The sequence below is a fragment of the Panthera leo genome, chromosome C1 (genome assembly GCF_018350215.1).
Source record: "Panthera leo isolate Ple1 chromosome C1, P.leo_Ple1_pat1.1, whole genome shotgun sequence".
NCBI classification, from domain to species: domain Eukaryota; kingdom Metazoa; phylum Chordata; class Mammalia; order Carnivora; family Felidae; genus Panthera; species Panthera leo.
In genome coordinates this window covers 32,788,210-32,802,985 of record NC_056686.1, presented here as the reverse complement: position 1 = coordinate 32,802,985, position 14,776 = coordinate 32,788,210, and the positions used below count along the sequence as shown (strand labels likewise).

The 14,776-nt window shown below is 37.7% G+C and overlaps 1 protein-coding gene and 1 long non-coding RNA gene across 6 annotated transcripts in view; one reads left to right on the top strand and one right to left on the bottom strand.

Moving 5' to 3' along the window:
* Positions 1 to 14,776, top strand: part of FOXJ3 (forkhead box J3) — a 147,140-nt gene that overhangs the window by 19,537 nt on the left and 112,827 nt on the right. For both annotated transcript variants that reach the window (XM_042950255.1, XM_042950254.1), the window contains exon 2: positions 2,974 to 3,034. In XM_042950255.1, coding sequence (XP_042806189.1) covers positions 2,991 to 3,034 — 44 coding nt within the window. In that variant the 5' untranslated portion in view covers positions 2,974 to 2,990. The remainder of the gene's footprint in view (positions 1 to 2,973; positions 3,035 to 14,776) is intronic.
* LOC122226687 overlaps positions 10,555 to 14,776 on the bottom strand; it is a 44,304-nt gene continuing 40,082 nt past the window's right edge. For all 4 annotated transcript variants that reach the window (XR_006205719.1, XR_006205720.1, XR_006205718.1 and 1 more), the window contains one exon: positions 10,555 to 11,292. This is a non-coding gene — a long non-coding RNA (uncharacterized LOC122226687). The remainder of the gene's footprint in view (positions 11,293 to 14,776) is intronic.

The window sequence follows — 14,776 nt, the reverse complement described above, 5'->3', positions numbered from 1 at the left end:
TGCTTTCCAAATATGTGGCCTTTTGTGTCTGACTTCTTTCTCTTAGCATCCATGTTGTAGCATGTTACAGATTATCATTCCTTTTTATGGCTGAATAATATTGTATATTGTATGGATATTGTGTAGATATGCCACATTTTGTTTATCCATTCATCGTTGAACATTTGTTTTATTTCTGTTTTTTTGCCATTATAAATAATATTGCTATGAACATTTGTATGCAAGTTTTTGTCAACATATGTTTTAAATTCTTTTGGGATGTGCACATACCAATCTGTGTGTGTGTGTGTGTGTCTGTCCATCTGTCCCAAAGAAGATTTTTTATATAGCCATACACACATACATACATGTCTAGGGTTGAATTGCTGGTTCATATGGTAACTTTTCGAGGAGTTACCTTTGTTTTTGCTAAAGCTGATATTGTAGACGACTGTAGAATGTGGTTTAGATTTAAAAACCAAATGGTCTAGCTCACTCTCCACATTCTTTTATCCCCACTGACCTAATTTAGACCATGGGACAGCCCACCTGGTATCTAGATTGTTAGGGTCAGCAGAGCAGGTACACCCAGATCACTGCCAGTAGAGTCCTGGATGTAGAGTCCTGGAGTTATCTCTACCTAGTAACCAAGTTACTTACCTCTTTGGTGAGGAGTGGGCTAAGAGCCCAGGAGTGTTTAGAGAAGTCAGTCATTCCTCATAGAAATCAAGAGTTGGAAAGAAGTGTTCTGCTCTAACAAAGGCAAAGAAAGGAGTTAGGCTAGAAGGCCATTCTTAGATAATAGGATTGTGTCATTTTATGATAGGAAAGACATTAAAGAAAGAGGATGAATTTTGTTTTGGAAATGACAGATTTCGGTTTTCCAGGATAGAATGTTACTAGATATTTATGTGAAGATTAGGAGATTGATCCCTGCTAGAGATACAGATTTGAGATTCATACGGTAATTGAAATACAGGATAGTTAAATCACCCATAAAGTGAAACAGTAAAGTGTCTAGTAGTTACCATATCTGGAAGTCTTGGAGGTTTTGATTCTGCCTACTGATATTTCAACTGTATCTTATTCTGAGTGATTTGTTTTCTTCTATGTTTTGTGACTTTTTCCCCTCCCTCCTTCTGGGTTTTGTGATTTTTCTATTGTGAATTTATTTATTTTGGAACCTTACCTGTGGAAATTCTTCTAGGCCTAGATCAAAGGCAGATTCCCCAGAAAGGATTTGCATTTGCTTTTCTCAAGGATGGGTGGGGAACATTACCATCCTAGGACTACCCTAAAGAAAATTTTAAGTATGAAGCTTTTTAAACCATAATCTAGTGAGAGTCAGCTTATGGTTATGAATATCAGAGGAGATACTGTTTTATTGCTATCATAGCCACCCCCCATGTCCTCCTTGGCACTCAGTGCCAAGAAACCATTTTCCTTGCTACTATTCTATTGGGTAACACCTGGACTTTGCTGCTTGTACCTTGGGTCCCGTTAGGCCTTGTAATTGCAAGCTGAAATTCATAGGGTTTGGCAAAACGCCTTGAAGGTGAATGAAAGCTGGTTTCAGTACTCTGTATACTTCTTTAGCTTCTCTCTTGTATTTAGTGTTTGGCAGGATTATTGATTAATTTATAAAAGATTTTAAAAAGATTTTATCCATTGTTTTTAATTTTCAGTGGCATGTTGATTAAGCTATCTAGTCTGTCATTCTGCCAGAAAGAGAAGTGCCTTGTCTCTGTCCAGTGTGTGTGGAACAATTAGATGCAGGGAGTTCAGTCAGCCTCTGGATTAAAGGTTATAAACTTGGGACAAAATCTGATGTTTTCTTTGGTCCACATAGTGTTAAGAAAATAAAAATCAGGAGATTATAAATAAAATTTTGGATATCTTGCTTCTCTGCAAAAATTAGTTCTTAGAGGGACACCTAGCTGGCTCATTTGGAAGAGCATGCAACAACTCTTGATCTTGAGGTTGTGAGTTCAAGCCCCACGTTGTGTGTAGAGATTTAAAAAAACATAAAATCTTAAAAAAATAAAAATTATTTCTTAGAATACTGGGCTTGCAGTCATGCTTAACAGCAATTGGCTGGAACTGGGAATAGTAGCTGATCCATCCCCTGCAGCATGAACATGTTTTCTTTAGTTGCACGCAGTCTCTACCATTTGTGCAGTGTATTCATGTGTATATGCTTATATCCATTCCAGCTTCTCTCATTCATGTTACCTGTAGACACTTGTGGATCATCCTTTTGCCAATTAGTAGTGCTAATAGAGACTTTTACATCTGCTCATTAATTTATTTAATCTAACAACAAACCTGCAGTTTATCCCTGATGAGTAAATAAAATTACATAGATGGTATTTATCCCCATGTTACAGGTGAAGAATCTGAGGTTCAGTGAGGTTACATAAATTCTTCAAAGTTTCACAGTGTCACAGTAGAATTTGAACCTGGAACTTCTTATTCCAAACTCCTTTGTTCAAATGTTATTATTAACTCTTTTTTTTAAATAATGGAACCATTCTTCAGATGAAGTCTTAGTGAAGTCTGGTGTATAAAACCAGGAAAGATAGCACTGCTTTGATTGAAGAGTAGATAGAGTGGGGGACAGTTATGTGGGGATGGGAACCTGCATACTCAGCTCTTTGGTCTCCTCTAGACACCTCTCTGCAATCCATGGGATTCTACTAAATAGTTTGGACGCAGTCTCTGTATATCATAAGCATAACAATTTGCTAAATTTTGAGTTTTCAGCTCCTTTGGATGTTACAGTGTATTTCTCTTATTCTCTGGTATGTTTGTCTTCTTCAGTATAATTCCTCTTATCGTTTAATAGCATTTTTGATTCATATGGGTATTTGTTCAGATAGTGGTGAATGTTTTAGCCTTCTATTTGTTTTCAGAGTGTTTTAATTAGAAATGAGTCTTATTTACAGTTTAATTTACTTTGGAGCTTCTAATAACTAACTCTTGTTTACTTTTCAGATTCTCTTTGTGGCCAGATGGGTTTGTATGGACAAGCTTGTCCATCTGTAACTTCATTAAGGTGAGTACTCTTTTTTTTCCTTATTGGAACATGTAACATTTTAAAAGTTATGCTGGTCAGATCATATTAGGATGAAATCAAGGTGAGGTAATAAAATACTGATAGTTTTGTCAGACTATGCTATCTGATGGGTTGGGAGATATTTTTGCTCACAGAGACATTTGTGATAATGGGATTTGGGTCTTAATTTCCATTTAGTGAATTTACATATGTTCTTGTATATGGAGTAACAAAATTTTTATACTTCTTTGTCATTCCTTTTAAAAAAAAGGATTCTGCTTTCTACTTGTTTTAATTAGAAAATACCCAGTAAATTTTGGTTGCCTTTGTGTAGCAGATTAAATAAGACTCAGTGCTAGTTTTTATCTCTTTGTAAATGATGATGTAAACATGACACCTTGATGATCCTCATTTGCAATAAATAAAGTGTAAAAAGTAGGAGCTGAGTTACATACAACCTAGTAGTCTTAGATTTTTTTTGAAGTTGCTAAGTCCTTTCTACAAATTAAATCTTATGTGAAATCCAGTGAATAAAACAGATATATACAGGACTTTTTTCTGTTTGCTTAGGCTTTCATGTTCTACCCCCACAGTTGCCCCTGAGGGGTTGTTGCAGGTCCCAGAGAACAGTCTGAAAAAATAACCTAAGTCTAATCTGTTAATTAAAATCTTTCAGACTAGCGTATGAAGTGTTGATGGAAGCATCATTTAACTACTTGCAACTGCTTCAACTAGTGCATCATTTATTCAGCATATGAGCACCTAATATGTTGTCAAGCACTATTCTCAATGCTAGGGCTGTAACAGTGAATGTAACAGATCAAAATCCTATAATCTGGAGCTACCTTCTGGTGAAGGGACAATTAATAAACAAGAAGTATCTGTTGTTATATATGGTGCTGAAGTGAGCACAAAAAGTATGTTAGTGATAAGGACTAAGGTAAAAAATAAAATAGAGAAAGGGAATGAGAAATACAGGGGTGTGTGTTATTTTTAGATAGGGTAGCCAAGGAAACCTTTACTGAAATGGTGACAATTGAAGACGTGAAAGAGAGATGGACTTTTCCACTTTGGGTATGTGGAATATGAGCATTCCAGGCAGAGGGAATCCAGGAACTGGTAGAGCAGGAGACTTGCCTTGTGTGTTGGAGGAACAGTGAGGAAGTCAGTGTGGCTAAAATAGAGTAAGTGATGAAGAGAGTTGGGATTGCTCAGTTTTGGAGGGCAGGAGAGAAAGGAGGGATAAAAAATTATTAGAGTGATGAATGTGAATTCAAGGAATCCTTGGCTTGAAAGCAGTTTTGATTGTCTAGAATGCCACAGAAGAAAAATGAAGTTGCCTTTTTATGTTCTTGAATTTTCAGCCAGTCAGGGATGGCTGTCCTTTGTCCTCAGTTAGGAAAGCTTTAATCTTTGCCATTATGGCACCTCTTTCCCTGAGAATGCATCTCCAGCTTGAGGAAATAGATGGAGAGATTTGCTTTTCTACTTTGTGTGTCCTCTGCCCCTGCCTCCAAACAAGGGACACCTATGTAGCTCTGAATAGAACCTTTTAAAAAAGACTATTATCGTTTCTTTAATTCCCAAAGCTCCTGTGGAACTAATTGACCTAATAGTGATTACTGCCCAGTATGATGGGAGGAATCATTTTACCCTTTTTTTGAATGTTTAAAACTTTGGATATGGTCATATTGGGATATTTTTCAGACTTTGATCTTATGTTGATTAGACTTCCTGAAAGTAATTTTAGTTGTGGAATATGCTGAAATAATCCTATACCAAAGTCATGGACTGAGATTATAAACCCCTTTATTTGAGTTTTTATGTTAAGGTTTAAGCTTGCATGTGACATTGGGTTAGGAATAATGTATATCTAACTTTTGTGCTTGGTAGAATTATAGAATTGGAAGGGATGATGAAAGAAAAGAGATAACCTTGAGTTATTTGATAATTTGGTAATTTGTAACACTGACAATTGTGCATAATATTCTAGAATCTTTTTTGAACATATAGCTATAAATTTAACATTAGGACTCTGGTGTCTGAGTTGGGTTATTTGGTAGTTTTATATACAGCTTTCATTTCTGTTAATATTCTGCACGGTCCATTTACGAAGCAGAGAGTTCCTAGCCTTAAATGTATGGGTAGAAAACCGTCGTTTGTCATTGATTTTTTTTGTAACTGGAGGCAAGCCTTGAGTTTGATACAAGGAAGAGAAAAGAATGACTATTCTTTGATGGTGGTGGTGGGATAGAAACTGGATTACTTAAAACCATACAAATTTTAGTCTGCTTTCCCATAGTCTTCCCCAAACCAGAAATGACCTCCCCAGTGACACGATCCAAATAGGAATAGTCAGAACTCTTAACTCAAATGCACTGATAAACATACTTTACTTGTACGTACTACCTTTATATGTATCTTGGGTTGTACTATCTGTATATCTAGAAAATGGCTAGCTTCAAAATAGGAAGTATATGAGTTGGTGGTGAAGAGCTGGATATGTGGCTGAGAATGAGAAAATGGGTAGGTAGGTAGGGATTTGTAGGCATAGGTGAGAGTGGGAGTGGACCTTTTAGTGTAAATGAAGGTAGGGGCTGAAATGAAAGTATGTGATATTTAAAAATCTGTTGGGTAGGAAAGGGTAGTAAATGGATTATGCCCCACTACCTTAAATATTTAGGCTAATAAACAAGTTAAGTATTGTTTTGGTAGATATTCAGTATTTAATCTGAATATGTTAGGATTATTTTTTAAATTGAACTTGTATTTTATGTATTAAAATAACACATTGTAGAAAATTTGGGAAGACAGAGAGAGATGGCCATTTTTAATGTCTTCGTATCATACAGTTCTATACTAGTAGGTGTTAATGTATGAATTAGAAAAAGACACCCCATATTTCTGTAAAAGAATGATTGCAAAAAATTTTGTAGTGATAGGTGTCACAGACTGTGAGTCTGGAGTTCTCTCTTGTCCAGCAATAGAGCAGATGCAGAATTGAATATGAGAGAGGCAAATGTCTGGGAGGAGACAGGAGCCCCAAATAGGGGTTTCTGCTCCAAATTTATTGAGCTCACAAGATATTACCCACGTGGTGAACATGAAGAAAACAAGATCTTATATATGTGAATGTGGAGAAAACAATCAGATAGTAATCATTAACTTGTATGTGTAAAAAGCAAAGGGTCTGGGGGGCAAATGGAGTTTCTGATCAAAGTACAATGGTACATTGGTGTCAGATGGAAAGTAGTTTTACTTACGATCCTGTTACAATATTTCACTAGCTAACCTTTGGCGTTTTCACCCCATTGGTGGCAGCTTTCAGCCCTAAGCTTTTTTTCCTAACCCATTTATGTAAATAGCACCTATTTCCCTACAATAGCAAGGTATACTCTTTAATTTTGACCAAGTTGGTTTTAATTAACACTTTGTTTTTCTTTGCTTGTTGGTATAGGTAGCATTGAATATTTGCAAGTTACTGTAACAACACTGTATTCTGTATAATGAGCCTTTTTTTTTTTTTTTTTTTTCTTAAATCAGGGTGCTGTCAGGGGCAGAAACCACACCACTTATTTGTACAGAGATACCTTAACAGAATGTTAACTAGGTAACAGAAAGGATAAAAATAAAACTCTAAGGATCATGGAGAGAGAGACTTCCAGAAGCATCTACCAGCCCCAAGGGCTCTGAGACCGAAGGGAAAACCTAGAGATTTAAAGGAAGGGTCCTGTAGAACCAAAACTTGGAGCTCTGAGGAGAAGGCACTGTATGACTTGTGCTGGTGTCTGAGTTCAAAAGAGGGGTCCCTAGGGCTTGAGACCCAGACCTCGGAGGAATGGGTATTGATCAGTGCTGGGTGTCTTTCAATTGTGTATGATGAAAATAGTTCCACAGGTGTTGGGAAAACTATAAACGGGATTCACTTAGTACTATGGGGGAGGATCTGCTGTTGTAGGAGTGAAGAAATCTTTGGTGGGGTAATGCTTTTATGAAGCCTAAAGAATAAACTAGAAGGCACCAGTATCTTTTGTCCTTCCCCAGAGTTGTGGTCCATCTTTAAACGCTCCCTTTTGGCAGAACCTTATAGGAAACCACCTGGCAAAGCACATGTGGTTTACAGAGTCCCAGTTCTAGCATCATTAAGGCAGATTGGGAAGAAGGGCTTGGGGTTTGGTTGGAGCTGAGAGGCAGTAACTTAATAACTTGTTCTGGCAAACCGCTAAGAATAAAATGTATAAAAAAATGTTTTTTTCAGATCTATTTTGCAGCTAGTGTTTATGTGATTTTAACAGAATGCTTACATTTCTAAAAGAAAAAACAATCCTGATTTTGTAAATTATGTGAAATTGTATTAAAAGTTGATATAAGATTCACAAATATTGCTTGCAGTTTAAATCTATTGCATTCATAGTCTCAGTTTGGATAATCTAGATAGTGAATACTGAGTCATGTACATCTGTTCAGTTCCTCAGTTTTGAATAGTAAGAGTGAGAATTCAGATGATGATGGATATGGTTTCTATCAAACAATAGAATCTTAAAAATTTAGCAGAATTTGTTTGGTTCCTGAGTTTGCATAAGATGGATTTGAATCCTGAGATGTACCTGTATTTTATTTCCAAGTACAGATTCAGTAAGAGCAAATGCTTACTGAAAGTAGAAACTCACCTTGAACATTTGCTTTATGTAGACAAGTCAACACATATGTGTACATAATTTCTTTCACATGTTGTAGCAATAGACTTATTATTTGGTTTGATTAAAGCAAAATAAAATTTGATGTTTCTTTAGACTTGTTCAAATGAGGTCCTTTCTGCATTTCTGAATTGCCTGGTAATTTTATAGGATTGAATTTTTATGATTCATATGTATATAAATTTTGGGACACTGGGTTATTCGTAGCACTATAAGTAGTTTCTGGTGACACTTCTACCTGAGATCTTGTCCTTTTGTTGTTGTGGGTTTTTGTTTTTTTTTTTTCTGCTTTTACCCTTTTTTTTGCACTTGCTTTTTCCTTTTTGTTATACCTCTCCCTTAAAGAGGATTATTGATCCAGGCTGTCTGTTTAGGATATACTAGGAAACACATAGGGATATTTTAGCACCAGTGAAGCTCATGTGTTAGCATCCCAGATGTATTTCCTATCCATCTGTTTCCTCATTTCTCTTCTCTTGATACTGTTGATCCTGCTGTTTTGCTATTTAGAATGGCCAGAGCAGGGTGGATTTATTTTAAGACCTCTTGCTGCCTTGTTTCTAGTAATAGGCTTGGTATTGATAAGGCAGCTCTGATATGTAGTCTTAGCATCAAGTAGCTACAGGTTTAAATCTCTGCCATATATTACTCATATGATCTTAGGAAGTTGTTTCACTTTTCCCAATTTTGCTATAATAGGGTTATTAATGCTTACCTTACTGGTCTGTTAAGATTCATGGGATTAAATGTATACATAAGTCACCTGGCATATTTTTTCCTCTTTTCTCTATTTCAATAGTAGGAAGCAAAGAGGTCATCATTTTTAGAATAAAAGAGGACAAATTGGTATCCTTTGCTGTCAGCTCAAGAACATGGTGGCGGGGGGTGGGGGGGTGGGATTTCTTTTCTCCCTTCTATCTCCCCTTCACTCTGAATTCGTAGATTCTAGAGTATCTACCAGTAGTGTTCAGGTTTGCAACTGGCCTTCAGGCTAAGGATGTTCGCTGACATTGAATGTCATATGTTTGTTATGTCTATAATTTTATGCTGTCAGGTCTCTCCCACACAGTGGCAAAAATAGCTTTTGCATGATCATGCCATAGTTTATCATTGTTACTATCTTTGAAAAATAAAAAAAAATTTTTTTTTAAATTAGTGAGCAGGGGAGAGGGGCATAGGGAGAGAATCTTTTTTTAAGTTTTTTTTTTAATTAAAAAAAATTTTTTTTTTTTAATGTTTATTTATTTTTGAGACAGAGAGAGACAGAGCATGAACAGGGGAGGGGCAGAGAGAGAGGGAGACACAGAATCTGAAGCAGGCTCCAGGCTCTGAGCTGTCAGCACAGAGCCCGACGTGGGGCTCGAACTCACGGACCGCGAGATCGTGACCTGAGCCGAAGTCGGCCGCTTAACCGACTGAGCCACCCAGGCGCCCCTTTTTTTTTTTAAGTTTTTTTAAGTTTACGTATTTATTTTGAGAGAGACAGAGACAGCGTGAGTAGGGGAGTGGCAGAGAGGGAGAGAGGAAGAGAGAGAGAATCCCAAACAGGCTCTACACCAGCAGCGCACAGCCTGATGCAGGGCTCGAACTCATGAAACCATGAGGTCATGACCCCAGCTGAAACTGAGAATCAGACACTTAACTTACTTAGCCACCCAGGCACCCTGAGAGGGAAAGAATCTTAAGCAGACTCCATGCTCAGCACAGAGCCTGACTTGGGGCTCAGTATCATGACCCTGGGATCATGTCCTGAGCTGAAATCAAGAGTTAGACACAATCAACTGAGCTACCTGGTCGTCCCTCATTGTTACCACCTTTATCAAGCTTTTTGGGGAAATTGATAGAATCTGTTAATTTGCACGTTAGATGTGGCATATTCCAATTAAATGAGGAGTAATGAGAAATCCTCTTAATTTTGACAACTATGTAATTTTGACAAATTTTTCTAAGCTATATTTTGAACTTTTCTGGCTTAAAAACAAAAAAATTTTTAAAATGTTTGTTTATTTTTGAGAGAGAGACCAAGCATGAGCAGGGGAGGGGCAGAGGGAGAGAGGGAGACACAGAATCTGAAACAGGCTCCAGGCTCTGAGCTATCAGCACAGAGCCCGACATAGGAATGGTGAGATCATGACCTAGGCTGAAGTTGGACTTTTAACCAACTGAGCCACCCAGGCGCCCCTCTGACTTATTTTTTAGAGCTGTACTGTCTGATATAGTAGCCACTAGCCTCATGTGGCTGTTTAAATTAATTAAAAATAAAAAGAAGAAAAATCAGTTCCTTAGGCACGCTAGCCACATTTTAAGTGCTCAGTAGCTACACATGGCTAGTGACTATCCTACTGGATAGCACATGTACTTTTCCATTGTTGCAGGAAATTCTGTTGGACTGTGCTGGCCTGGAGTATACGAAATGTAATTTAATCTTTGATCTAAAATGACCGAATATCCTAGAGCTTCCATTTCTGAGCATTAGGCGTTGAAGAGTACCATTGATCAGTCATTGACTTAAGGACATATTATTACAAGTTACTTTTGTGACTGAATATTGACTTTGGAAGCTAGCATTTATGGTGTTCTTACTACTAGACCAAGCATTATTTAAGCATTTTAAAGTATATAAATTAAATCCCCTCCCAACAGCTCTATGAAGTTGGTACCATTATCTTCATTTCACAAATGAGGAAATGGAAATACAAAAGTTGAGCTTAACTGAAGCACATGCAGTGAATTAGTGGACAGAGCTGGGATTCATATTGTAGGTCTTGCTCCAGTACCCATGCTCTTAATCACGAAGTTCTGCCTCTTGGTTGTCATTATTTATCATCATTTGAGGCTTTTTCTTAAAATGAAGGCTGTAAAAAAAAATCCACTTAATTGAGGATATTATAAAAAATAGTTGTAAAAGGGAAATATGAATGCAGGAAACTGGAAAAAAGTGACAGAAAACTGGTGATTTAATTTTGAAATCCATTGTCTAAAATTGAAAAAATGTTTTTATGAAAAGCATCAGCTTTTTTTATGGGGAGATGGTAGAGGAATTTGAGTTGTCATGAATTCATATACATATGGGGGAAATAATATAAGAGATAATAGGGAATAAAAAGTATCAGTGGGTATACTGGCAAAGTAAAAGAGTTAAATGTAAAATCTGTGCCTGTCAACAGTGTATATGGTATAAAAAAATACTGAAAAATAAAAAAGAAATATGATTTGATTTATGATTTAGTAAGCTTATTTTAGTCAAGCTTTGCTTGGCTGCAAGTAAAAGAAACCAGCACTGGATACATCAAAAAAGAAAAGGAATTTATTTATGGAGAATACAGGGGTGTTTCACAGAACCCAGGGATAGCTGGATCTCTTGAGGAAATAGAACTTAGGTTCTTAGGAAACTAGGCAGTATACTCTCTTCTCTGTTGCTTTTCTCTGTAATTTATTTCTTCATTTATGCAAATAAGCTTTCTTTGTCTTTCGGGCACATGGTCATCCCATACCTCTCAAGTTCATAGCTTCTTCATTCAAGATACCAGCCCAGACCACTTCAGTCCTAATTCTGAATTCCTAAGGAAGAGAATTCAGGTGAACAATTTAGGTCAAATATCAACCCTGGTTTTCATCCTTTAATTTGTTGTAGTACTCATACAGATATGGTGTAAAGAAGACTTTCAGGGCTCTGGGGGTGGAGACAACTCCGAGAAAGGGCATGGTGAGCTAGGCAAAATACTACAGGGAGTGTCTGATACAAAGCAGCATGTATCCTGTGTTGGGTGAGAAGAGTTAGGATTTCAAGAGAGGATGTTTTTAGGATTCAGACCCTTTCCTAATAGTCATGTGGGTAATAAATTGAAGACTGGATTTCTACCTTCCTTTTGGAACAGAGTATCCTTAGAATTGTGGATTTGGAATTGGACTGTTACCCCAGTTCTGTTTATTTGACAGATACATATTGAATCCATACTCATTATGTGCTTATTAGCATTCAAGATTGTCATAGAAACAACAAAAGAAAAGGATAGCAGAAAGATGACTTTGCCCCATACTGATGCTTACTTGAGAGCCTAAGGGATAGGTGCTGATGGACAGGTCCCTGTTGAAGGTTATGGTACAGAATGGAAATTTTAAGCATAGGAAACCATTTCCTCACAGTTAACACTCTTTCCACTCCCCTTCCCTCCCCCCCTTCCCCCCCCCCCCCCCGCCCAACTTGGAGAGTGATATATTAGCTATGTAAGAAGGTATAAAAAAGATAATTCGTGGAGGTTATGGAAAGATGACGCTATTTGAGTGAGTAGAGCCTGAGAAAAATACAGTGCTTACTTTATTACAGGTAGGCCTATAGATAATTCAAAAAATAAAAACCTGAGAAGCCCATGTATTGTAATCAGATTAATGGATTAGAAGCCATATAAAGTGGGGATAATCACTCATGCTTTACTGTATAGCACAGATACAGTTATTTTTGTTATTGATAATCAAGACAAAACTTACGGGGTTTAAATTCATAAAGGAAGATATTACTGCTTTTCAAATTGATTTTAGATATTTAATGGGTATAGAGTGGTATCTCACTTGTGATTTTAATTTGTTTTTTCCTATTGACTAATGATGTGTTGTACATCTTTTCATGTGCTCATTGACTACTTGTATGTCTTTATTCATACCTTATGCACATTTTAAAACCGTGTAGTTTGTTGTCTTATTGCATTGTAAGAGTTCTTAAAATATTCTGGGCACAATTTTTTTGGTTAGAGCAAAAAAGGTTTTAAATTTTTTCTTCCAGTTTACTTTTTCTTTGTGATTTACTCAAAATCACTACACACACACACACACACACACACACACACACACACACACACACAGTAAAACCTTGGATTGTGAGTAACTTGTTCTGTGAGTATTCTGTAAGACCAGCAAACATTTCTAGTAAATTTTAACTTGATAAAGGAGCAATGTCTTGCAGTATGAGTAGTATGTGACGTTGAATGTCACATGATCACAACTGAGCCAGTGGTTCTTCTCTCTCTCTCTTGCTGTGGGACTGTGGGTGATTGTCTCCCTTGCTTGGATGCTGGTCTCAGGCCAAGGTATTTGGCAGAAATCTGATTTTTCAGAATGTTGGAAGGTGTCCACATCTGGCATTAGTGTATTTTTGGTCACTTTAATGCACCTATGGACAGTCCTTTGCTTTTCCACACAAGAGTAAGCTTAGGATTGCTTTGCTTCATTCTAGGTCAGGCTGCCTGCAGATATAGACTCTTTGCTCTGCTGCCTTATTGCCAGTTACATTAAATACAGTATATGACAAGAGTTTATTAATACTGTACTATAGTCAACATCTGTGAGAGTGTATACAATGGCCCCCATACAGAAAAAGGTTGAAAAAAAAAAGGTGGTAAGAAGAAGAAAATGATTATGATGGAAGTTAAGGAAATCGTGAAGTATGAATGAGAGTGGCTGAAATTGCAAGATTTTAGAAGTCTACATCGACCATTTGCACAATATTAAAGAAGAAATAAGGGGGCTAGATGCAGCAAAATATCAAAGCAATGGCCACGTGTTCTGGAAGGTGTAGAGAAGTTACTTCTGGTTTGGATAAATGAGAAGCAAGTAGCAGGTGATACCATGAGAGAGAATTTCATCTGCAGTAAGGCAAAGGCCTTGTACACCAGCCTTGTAAGTAAACCACCATGTACGTCAACAGAAAAGGAACAAGGCTTCAAGGCAAGCAGGGGATGGTTTGATAACTGTAAGAGGAGAAATGGCATCCAAAGTGTTGTGAGGCACAGAGAGCCTGTGAATTTGGACACTAAGGCAGCTGAGGTGTTCACTACTGAGTTCCAGAAGCTCATGGTTTCTGAGTGATACTGGCTGGAGTAAGTTTTTAACTGCGAGGTGACAGTTTTTTTGGAAAAAGATGCCAAAGAGGGCCTACTTTACAGAAGGAGAGAATACAATACCCCATCACAAGCCCATGAAAGACTGTCTCACTCTCTTGTGCTAATGCAAGCGGTAATTTAAAAGTCAAGCCCTTGCTCATCTATCATTCTGAGAATCCACAAGCCTTCAAGAAATGCAAGGTGCAGAAGAGCCAGCTAAATGTTATATTGAGGTCCAACAGTAAGACTTGGGTCACTTGTGTCTTGTTCATTGAGTGGATCAACAAGGTCTTTGGTCCTGCAGTGAAGAAACACCTTTTAGAAAAGGTGCCACTTGAAGCCTTGCTGGTTATGGATAATGCTCCTGCTCATCCTCCAGGCTTTGAGGATGACTTACTGGAGGAATTCGAGTTCATTAAAGTCAAGTTCTTTCTTCCCAGCACCACTCCAGTCCTCCAGTCCTTCTAACTTTAAAAAGCTTTACACCAAAGCACTATTTCACTGATGCTTCAAGGTGACCTAAGGAACAAACCTTACCCTCCGAGAGTTTGGAAAAATAATTTCTACATTGTGAACTGTCTCAAGGTCCTCAGTAAAGCCTAAGATGGGATCAGCAAGAGAACCCTCAATTCTTCTTGGAGAAAACTGTGGCCTGATTGGATTCTTGGACATGACTTAGAGGGGCTTACTCATGGATAGGAGCTGCCAGTTGTCAATGAAATTATATTCTTAGGGAAGACCATGGGACTGGAAGTGAATGAAGACGATATTCAAGAGCTGGTGGAGGGGGGTGCCTGGGTGGCTCATCGGTTAAGTGTCCGACTCAGTTTTAGCTAAGGTCATGATCTCATGGTTCATAAGTTAAGCCCTCTGCCAGGCCCTGTGTTGGCAGTGTGCAACCTGCTTGGGATCCTCTCTTCTCCCTCTCTTCTCCCTCTCTTCTCTCTGCTCTCTCCCCTGCTTGTGTTCTTTCTCTCTCTCAAAAATAAACATTAAAAAGAAAAAGAAGAGTTGGAGAGGAACATGGCCAGGAGCTGACAAACTGATGGATCTGTATCATGAGCAACAGCAAGAGGTTATCGACGAGATCTCATCTGCAGAGGAGGAGGAGAAAAAGGCAGAGGAATCCCTCACTTCAAATGAGATTAGGGAGATGTGTAAAATGTGGG